We start from the raw sequence: 10,567 nt of genomic DNA on the forward strand, positions 1-10,567 counted from the left end.
ATTGAAATCTTTTCAAAATGATGAGCATTCACATTTTGTTGAATATAAAACAAAGCTTTGCAATCCATTTTATTTGAATCTTTTGTGTCATTTTATGCTTCGGAGGGTTCTGCTCTCAGTTCTTCAGTCATTTTGCATCATCTCAAGCACATATTGAGCTTCAAACAATGACTTTATTAAAGCACTCCATCTTTTCCAATTGCTTCCATAAAAAATCAAGATGTTAGAAGGAAATCCACCACTTGTACTCATGGCTGCTGGAAAACCCTTGAATTCATACACCTCACTATGTGTTTCTCAATTTGATGGCCAGTCACAAATCTCGTGTTTCCCTTTGATCAAAATCAAAGCTCTCGATGCCAATTGTTAGCATAGCCACGGGTTATCTTGCTCAGCAAGTTAACTAAACGAATGTCAACAATGGTGGAATTATTTCCATTTTTTTCCAACAGAAGTTACATCAATATATAAAGCTTGTTGGTTAAGCAACCTAACTAACTAACCAATTGTTAGTCAGTTAGTTTAAACCACTAAAAAATCACTAACAACCTAGGATTATTATGTTTTAGGGATTAACAGCTAAATGTCATGGCTAGGTGTAGAGGTGTCAAGTAGAAAACTCTACATATCCATAATATCTTAAGACAACCTACTATTGCCAGACTCTCTGCAGAGGCAGAATATGGAAACCATGTCAGCTTTGACATCTGAACTATTATGGATGAAGCAGTTGTTGAAAAGTTTGGATGTTAAAACCAATACTGCTACGGTGTGCAGTGATAGCATCTCGGCCTAAAACTCACGAGAGATGAGAGGTCAAAACACATTGACACAGACATTTCATTAGAGAACCTGTGGCTTCGAGTTTTAGTCATTTCTTTAACTTGATCCATGTGCCCTTAACTAAGGCACTGCCTTGCGTACATAACGTTTTAGTCATTAAAATTGTAAGAATAGCCATATTAGCTCTCAAATTTGTGAAGAAGTCTCAACCCTTAAATTGTACATACTCATTGTGTCAAAAACTACAGTATAGACAACTGATATATCCTGATTCAAATCTTTAAGTACAAACATAGAAATAAAGTATATGCAGATTGAGAATGAATAACAAGTAAGAATAACCAAGCCAAAAAAATTGTATAACAGTTTATCATTATGTTCTTCTGAGAGCTGCTAAACGTGCAGACAAATCATCATAATCAGGTAAACTAGGATGCACATGTTTTATTGTTGTTGTTCTCAACATCTCAGGTGCTAAGGAAGTAGATCTTCCATGTCCTTGTAATGTTTCCATCATACTTGTTTCTTTTTGAGAAATCGATTTTACAGGCCTTTTATTTTGCGCCTTATCATATTCATAAGGAGGTTGTTTCTGACTATAGTGCATTAGAAGTTCATCCACCATCTTTTCTTCAAATGCAGCACCTGTTTTAGAAAAATCTTTCACCGCGTTTTCATTCGGCGGTGGTTTAAGAGGTCTTCTTCTCACTGATCTTGGTTTTGGTTTTTCAGGTGGAGATTCAGATGCTTTCTTCAGATTGCTTTCGAATTTATTTTCTCTGAAATAAGGAGGTGGATCAAACTTCGATGTAAACAGTTTCTTAATTTCTCGTTCTTCGTTGTTGTCGTCGGATACATTTTCTAATGAACTTGAACAAGCCTTTTGGCCTTCCTGCGATGAACTATCAGTAATAGTTGTTTCACTGTCAGTGCTTCTTTGCACACTCCACCATACATCATCTATTTTCGGGTTCATGTTATCATAACCATCTTGTTCATCATCTTTAGGCTTTTCCTTCTCCTGCAAAAAGTACCATCCTTTCAATTATTCATCGAAAACACGCGCGATTTTGGCAAAAGCTACGCTATCGATCCAAACGAGCATTTACCTGACGCGAAAGAGGAGGTGAATAAAGTCTTTGTTCCAAAGCCTTCATATCCCAATCTATAGAGGATTCTTGTGCTAACTCATGCAATAGTTGAATCTTCATTTCTTTCGAAGGAGGATTTTGCTTCAATCTCTCGATAAACTGGTGGAAACAAAAAAAAAAACTTATACACCAGTAACTGAAATGCGAACTAGTAAACCATTGCGCGTTTATATACGTTTCTCATTGGTTCATTTGCTTTACCTCTTTGTTCACATAAGGTTCAAGAGAATTACGATATTTTTCTGTAAAAAAAGTTCTCAACTCGCGCAATTCTGGAAGATCAGAAAACCTCGCAGCAGCATACATCAATGACGGTATAGCTTCCTTGCATTCGTCGGGACAAATCCTATTGCAAGAAGGTTTTTCTTTTATCAGTGAATGAAACAAAAGAAGCCAGAAAAATCTTATCTTATGTATAATTAAGCTGATTATGAAGAAAATCGTACTCGTGTTTACAAATATCGCGAACATGATCCGATACACATCCAACAAATTTCGCTATGAGTTCATAACAAGCTGACATATTTTGCTCCACCAAAAGCCCTTCAGCCTGTTTTCAAAAGAGCTTAATAAATAAGTTGAAAACAGCTTATAGAGAATCCAAATAAACAACTTATAATATAATACATTATGCATATATCAATGCAAGATTTGGATCAGTAGGAATCTTTTTGAGATAATTTCAAATAAAAAAATCATTGAATAAAAAGAATTATTATTATTGCTTAATCCTTACGCTACCATTGAGGCCAAAAAGAAAAGTGACAGATGCATGAAAAATGATTACCCTTCCATATGCATTATAATCAAGAGAATTTCTGAGAAGATCAGCGAGATCTTTCTTGAGAAATTTCTGTACCGCGTTTCGCTTCTTTCGTATCGTGTCTAGCCTCGTCTTGATTAATTTCAAGGCTGTTTTGCTGTTTCCAGAATCAAAATCAAATTATAGAAACAAGATGTTGATGAAAAATGATGAATGAAGAAAAGCATTGTTTGTGTTTACCATTTTGTATAGTTTTTCGGCTTCAATAATCCTTCAAACATTTTTTACATGAATAGAATTTTCTTCAAGGTGGCGAAGATGGAATTGTAATAGGATCAAGAATGAGCTAGCATTGATGAGAAGGTTTATGTAATGAGAGAGATGAGTGAAGATGAAGAAGAAACAGAAGATATGGTTTGTTAAAGGAAGAAGAAGAGTTAGTTAGAGAGAAAGAGAACGAAAATGAGGTGTCATTGAGAGAGAATAATATGTAATATAAAGGGTGGTGTCTCTCTGGAATTTTTGGTAACCATTAAAAACAAGAGGTCATTCATGTGATTTTTTGGAACAAAAAGAGAGAAAAAATAATGATGAAAACTGAAATGGTTATATAATTTGTTACCTATTAATTTGGGGTGAAAAAAAAAAATTAAGCACTCCGGTACCCTTTAGTTTTGTTGGGTATCGATACCCTCATACAATTAAATAAGATTATTCATTGTCATATTTACACTAAAGATACCGGTATCCAACTTACTTATTATGGGTACCTAAGAATTTAAAAAAAAAAAATGAATAGAAGGTATATAAAGAATCAAAATATTGATATATTTGGCGGAAGGATTGATCTACACTTAAGTCTAAAAAAATTATGGATGAGTAAATTTGACAGGTGTTTCTCTATTAGTGAGACTAAAGATTGGAGGTTTTATTGTGGGGTAAACAGCTTTCAAAACCGCTTCAAGTAGAAAGCGTATTCCCACAATCAACATATTTACTTATTATTTACACTCTACACTTTTGGTTTTCTAACGTCAGATGATGTTGATCTTTTATCGAGACTGCAAAGGTTCATGCATAATAATGTTGTGTATACTAGTACAATAAATATGATTTTTCCATGATTAGTTTTGCCATCTAAAAAAAATAGCGACGAAATTGGTTGTTCGTTTACATCAATTATGCTAATGAAAAATAAATTTATTTTCATCTAAAAACATATTCCTAGCTTATAACACAAACTTGAAATTTTTTATACAAAAATATACTTATGAATAAATTTGTATAAATTATTTTTATATATATTATAAATGATGTTTATAAATTATATTAAAGAATTTATAAAAAAATTTAATTGAAATACACTACATGTCAATGATTCAATTATTAATGTTTTATAAATATTTGACTTTTTCTTTATATGTTAATTACATATAAAGTGTTATTTTTGAATAATTATGATTCCCTCTATAAAAATGAATTCAAAAAATAGATGAAAATATCAATGTCATAAACCATTTTAATAAAATCTCTTGAATAGTGTCACAGAATTAAAAAAGTAAATAAATTAAAATAACTCAATCCAAATAGAAAAAGACAACTAACAATAGATTATGAGATTTAACAATTGGCAATCAATCAAGTAGAAAGCAGTAAAAGAAATATAATCTAAATATCAATTAAACTAATGAATGAATAATGTGTTTACTTCCACTTACGCCGGCAAACAAAATTGGACAGCCATTATTCGGCAACAATTTATTTTATTTTTATGACAAGAGCCATTAGGCAATGATTTGTTAATGGAAAACCTTCAATGAAGTTTTTCTTTTTTTCTATTTGAAAGGTCAATATTTGACTTTTTTTAGTGAAAGGTAAATTTTATGATAATAAATAAAATGAAAAAAAAGTAGAAACTCTATTTTTATTTAGAAAAATTATATTTTTTTTATAAATTAAGATATCCTCTACGTGCAATTTCCTTAAATACTATAGTTAAGCGGAAAGAGAAATCGTCTCATTCCAATACTTTTGAATGAAAAATTAAATATTATAATTTTTTTTTATCACTCAAATATTATAATTATTAAATAAATTGAAATGTGCGATTGTGCAAGGCAATAAACATGGACGGCAATAAAAGTTATGTTATTTGAATATTAAAATATACGCTTCATATGATTGATTGAATGCTACTCGGAGGGATAAATGCACTTGCTCTGTTATAGCAGAGTTTTGATTACGTATACACATTATCAATTGGGATTGCAAGGGACTATTGAATCCAAAACATCATAACAAGTTACGTAACTAATTTAAGCAAGTATTTCTATGATAAAATTAGCGGTTGGGTGATAAACTATCGTTGATGGTTGATAACTTATAAATAATTTATAATTTACAGCGGATGGTTGATGACTAGTAGGTGATAAGATAATTAAAGTGTTTTGTAAAATTAGCGGTTTAAATAGTTGATAAAGTAAAATGATATAAAAAGATATTTCTTAATTAATAACTAAATGTATATTTAAAATAATTAAAATTTATAAGTGTAATAATAGAAGAAAAATGATAAATTATAAGCTATAAGTTAAAACGCTATTTAAAATAGCGTCTGAAAAATAAATTATAAGTTGGTAAAATAAACTATAAACTCGTGATGAAAAGACAGTTATCGATCTCTTATTATCATACGAGCTTATAAGCTATAAGTTCAAAATAGGACTTGCCAAACAGAGTCTAACTAGTTACTTACACAATAAGTAACTCACTTAAAAAATTTATTTCAATTAATATCAACCGTATTTCTTAATTAAAAGTCTTCACACTAACTATCGAGCATCGTTCTCATTTTTTTAAAATGGGTTAAATACAATTTATACCCCCTGCCAAAGTAGCGAGATTCGGTTTTCCCCCTTATTAAAAAAAATTATGGTTTTGAAAAGCTTGCAAAATTGCAAATAATCAAACTTGCAGAGTTTTGAACCCAGGTTACAAGGGTTAATAGGCACGCAACCAACCATTAAAGCAAAATGCTCAGTTGTTATAATTTCCAAAGCAAATATATATATTTCGTTTATATATTACTTTATTTATTTATTTATTTATTAATATACTTTATTACTAATATATTAATATATGTTTATATATTACTTTATTTATTTATTAATATACTTTATTTATTTATATATTACTTTATTTATTTACTTATTTATTATTAATAAACATATATATAAACATATATTAATAATAAAGTATATTAATAATAAATAGGGTTAATCAACCTTTTGGTCCCTTTAAATATTGCAGATTTCGTTTTTAGTCTCTCCAAAATTTTTCTTTAAGAAATCGTCCCTTCAAAATTTTTTGTCTAAATTATTGGTCCTAACGTCAAATTTGCTAGAGATTAGCTACGACTTTAGCCACCGATTAGCTACGAAATTTGACGTTAGGGACTAATAATTCGGAAGAAAAATTTTGAAGGGAGGATTTCTTGAAGGAAAATTTTAGAGGGACTAAAAACGAAATTTGAAATATTTAAAGGGACGAAAAAGTTCATTAACCCATAATAAATATAAAAAAATGTAATATATAAATATTAATAATTAATAAATAAATAAATACATAAATAAATAAATAAATAAATAAATAATAAATAAAGTAATATATTAATAATATAAACATATATAGTATATACAATTATTGATAAAATAAACTATAATCAATAAACTATAATCAATAAACTATATAATAAATAAATAAAATAATATACTAATAAAAATAGGATAATAAATGTTATGTAATAAAATTAAAATTTGTAATTGAAATAAATTATTAATAAATAAATATTAATAAATAAATAATGTATTAATAATAATAAACATATATGGTTTATATTATATTTGAAAAATGGTAGAAAATATGATACATAAATATTTCGTTTGTAACTTAGTCCAAGAAGCATGTATGGCGCAGTGGTTCAAAATGTCAACCATAACATAAAGATTGGGGTACTCACCACACCCAGTCAGCCAAACAAGGGATAGGGGGTGTCTGAAAACAGAATCTTGTTTTCTAAGGGGCGAAGGCTAAATTTTTTTTTAATAAGGGGGAAAACCGAATCTCGCTACTTTGGCAGGGGGTAAAATGTATTTAACCCTTTTAAAATTTTCAATTTTCAGTGGTTTAATTAGGGCATCTTCAACTTAATCGTCTTTATTACAATATGCCAGAATGATGTTACTATTGCTTACTTAATCTTTAAGAAAATGGAATGTGTTTTTAGGTGTTTTCTCCTCCTATGAGCTATGGAATTTTTAGCAAAGTTGATTTATGATTTATCGTCTATCACGAGTTTCACTTCTTTTTCCATGCATATCTCCATTTCACTTAGTAGAGATTGCAACCATACCTCTTCATAGGTTGTAATGAAAGCTTAGATATATTTAGTTTTATATGATAACAAGGCCACCACCATTTACTTCTTATACCACCTTGGGATTGAAAAGTTGAATAGTTTGAACCCATACCTCATTGCACTTCTCCTTTCCACCTTGTCTCCATACCAATTTGAATCATGAAAACTAACCAGCTTATCTCTTTTGTCTTTAGGATTTAGGAATAAGATACCACAGCTAATTGTGCCTTTAAGATACCTCATAATCGTCTTGACTTCTTGCATATGCGACAATTTAGGTTATGCATAATTCTGCTCACTACAACCACCATTTACTTGTATGGACTAATGTTAATTATCTTGACATCTTCGTCATAATTTAATTTGAAATTTATTTCCATAAGAGTGCATTCAGGATGTCACTAATATACTTTTTTTGTGATGAATTATCATTTGTTTCTTGATTTCCAACAAATTCAAAATCATGGGAGTACCTTAGTTCTCCTAAGTCAGTTATATCATACTCAATGTTTATCTATAATTTAAGGTTCTTAACTCCAACATGATTAATTTCAATGATGAGTAGATCAGTCACATATATACACACAATGTTGAGATTTCATTGATTCAATAAATATGGATAAGTGCATTAGGTCTATATCACATGCAACCATGTTGTCACGAATGACATTATAAACTTAGAGACCCTTAGTTGAGAATTTAGTTATTTATGATCTTCTTGGCTATTATGATTTTTTAATAGCCCCTTCATGTACATTAGACTCTTCCTGGCCATTATGTAATTAAATGTCACACTTGAGGACGATGCAACACCTTTCATTTCCCAATTTCAACATTCATTCTCATTGATTGTAACATCGCAGTTTACAACAATATTTTTGGTGACCCGATTGTACAGTTTGTATGATTTTATAATGCGGTAGCCTAAAATAATTATAAGCTAACTCGTGCCTTCAAGTTTTTTCCTTCTTTTGTCTAGAATATGTTTGAAACATAAAGAGCCATAAATCTTTTAGTTCTTGATAGATACAGTATTACCTAGGCATATTGCATCATATGAAACTTGTCAAATCTCATGGTTGTACTATTGTTTAACATTTAAAATGTAATAGTAACAACTTCTCCCCAAAAACCATGTGACAAGTTCCTTTCATTCACATACACTTAGTCATGTTCATGGTCTCATGCTAAATTTCTATCTCTTCATAAATATGTTAAGTTCCTTGTATTTTTATTCACCGCCTTCAACACTTATTAAAATCTCAAGTTGCATTTTTGTTTGTTTTTTTGTTGCATCTTAAATCTCTTGCAGACATTAAACACCTCATCTTTGTTGCATCTTATACGCACATCATTATATGATGCTTAAACAGGTGTATATTCCTTCCTAATGATATTGTGTCAAAGGGACCACATATGTTAGAATGAACCACAACAATTTTACCTCAGGATGTCATATGAATTTGAGACACAAAAGATTTCTTGAAACCATATGCTTTCTCAGATACATGTTCCATTGACTTTAAAGTGTGGAGACTCTTAATTTAAGGAGTCCATGATTAAGGTTCCATAAACAAACTTCGTCACCAATCACTTAAGATGCAAGTCACTATGAATCTGCTGCATTTACTTGAACTTGAAATGTTCTATTTTGCGATCGAAAATCTCTCAAAATAGTTTTCAGATGTGCATCAAAGACCTATATTTGAATGTTTGTAAGGTGTGTGTGAAATTGCATATCCCTAGGGGAGATTGGTGCATTTCTCAAACATAATCAGGGGGAGCACCCCCAATACATTTATTTTGTTACTTGTCGTATCACTTTCGTTTATTATCGTTAATTGAGTTTCCCTCATGATTTCACATCTTTTGGATCAAGTTTGAGATCGATTCGTTATTCATTTTAGTATAGATAAATCAATGGTTATGTTTGAACTTGATCAACATGATTTTAGTCAATTGCATGAGTTGGTGGAATAAAAACTATACATGTTTTGATTCAAGTTAAGTGCAAAGAAAAATTTCAAAGTACTTTTGAAAACATGAAAAATAGAGATTTTGTGTATTTGATTCGAATCAATCAAATTAAACACGCATTCTGATTCAAATAAAATCAATAGAGATGAAACAAAGCTTTTTAAACAATTTGATTCAAATCAAGTTTTGTACATAATTCGAATCAAGCAACTTACTGGTCACCTGACCTCTGCTCAATTTGATTCACACTTTACACATGATTTGAATCACACCGTTTTTCAAAAAAATTCTTGAGGGCCTATTGCAATTGATTCAAATCACATTTTATACATGATTTGAATCACGAGGTTTTTGATTCGAATCATGCTTTATAATTGATTCAAATCAAGAGAAAACAGGTAAAAAATTATATATCTTTATATTATATTGACTTGCTCATTTGACGTAAACCATGCATTGTTCTTCATTCGAATCTAACCAACTTTTACCACTCATTTTTGTGCTTAATATCAAGCATATATAAAACCTTTTGTCAGCACTTTTCATGTAATGAAAATCATAATCATTTTGTGATTTTATGTGAAATCAACTCTCTCTCATTTTGAAAAGTTCAAAACTCTTGCATTCAAATTTATTTTATCTTCAACCTCTTTTTTATTTTTTAAATCTTGTTTATGGTACATTTGTGATTGATTGGGGGATACATTATCTTGAAACAAACTGTTCTTGAAGGTTGGGCATCACAGGAATCTTAGTCCCAGACGACACCTGAGAGGGGTGTTCATGGGATGGGTAAACCCAGTAAAACCACACAAACCGACCCAAAAAAGTGAGTTGGGTCGGTTTATTGGGTGAATATGGTTTTCAAAAATGAAAATCCATTCAAAATAATTGGGTTATGGGTAAACCCACATCCAACCCACAAAACCCATGGGTTCTTGAGTGACTATATTTTTTTTCTCTTTTTTGTAATTTGACAAGTTATGACTTTGATGTTTTAAATTTTGTTTGCTTCAATTTCAACCTTTTGAACATATTTTATTTAGTAAGTAATGATTTTAACTTATTTAGGATGCCACACTTTGATTATTTTGATGCTAATTCTAGTAAGTTGCAACTATTTTATGCAATTCTAGGTTTTACTGTAATGTAACTTTGGTTTGTACAAATATATGTTTATGATAAATTTCATTGTACATTTAGACATTTGATGTTTAAAAAAACAACAATAATATGTTAAACTATTTAATAAGAAAAATGTGACATATCATTAATAATTATATAAGGAAAAAATGGGTAACCCACTACCCAACCCAATCCAACCCACAAATTTGTGGTTTTATCCAAACCAACCCAATGATATTGTGGGTGGTTATTTTACCTCACCCAAACCAGTGTACCATGTACAGGTTGGGTTATGGTTTTGGCTAATTACAACCCAAATCGACCCATGTACACCCCTATCTGAGATATCCC

The 10,567-nt window shown here is 30.2% G+C and overlaps 1 protein-coding gene across 1 annotated transcript; it reads right to left on the reverse strand.

The window, feature by feature from the left end:
• Positions 1-622: 622 nt before the first annotated feature.
• LOC131648395 (uncharacterized) lies at positions 623-3,187 on the reverse strand. Its single transcript, XM_058918161.1, has 6 exons — positions 2,938-3,187; positions 2,722-2,854; positions 2,381-2,484; positions 2,136-2,280; positions 1,893-2,033; positions 623-1,804 (listed from the first exon to the last, which is right to left on the reverse strand). Exons 1-6 carry the CDS (start codon positions 2,976-2,978, stop codon positions 1,157-1,159), a joined length of 1,212 nt encoding a protein of 403 aa, XP_058774144.1. The 5' UTR covers positions 2,979-3,187; the 3' UTR covers positions 623-1,156.
• Positions 3,188-10,567: the final 7,380 nt, after the last annotated feature.

Source organism: Vicia villosa, linkage group LG2 (assembly GCF_029867415.1).
Source record: "Vicia villosa cultivar HV-30 ecotype Madison, WI linkage group LG2, Vvil1.0, whole genome shotgun sequence".
NCBI lineage: Eukaryota > Viridiplantae > Streptophyta > Magnoliopsida > Fabales > Fabaceae > Vicia > Vicia villosa.

Excerpts from the sequence above, each read along its gene's own strand:
- LOC131648395 (XM_058918161.1), bottom strand. The coding sequence starts at position 2,978 with ATGTTTGAAGGATTATTGAAGCCGAAAAACTATACAAAATG. Across the intron at positions 2,485-2,721 it reads ATTATAATGCATATGGAAGG|GCTGAAGGGCTTTTGGTGGA; the intron begins GTAATCATTTTT and ends TTTTGAAAACAG. Across the intron at positions 1,805-1,892 it reads CACCTCCTCTTTCGCGTCAG|GAGAAGGAAAAGCCTAAAGA; the intron begins GTAAATGCTCGT and ends TACTTTTTGCAG.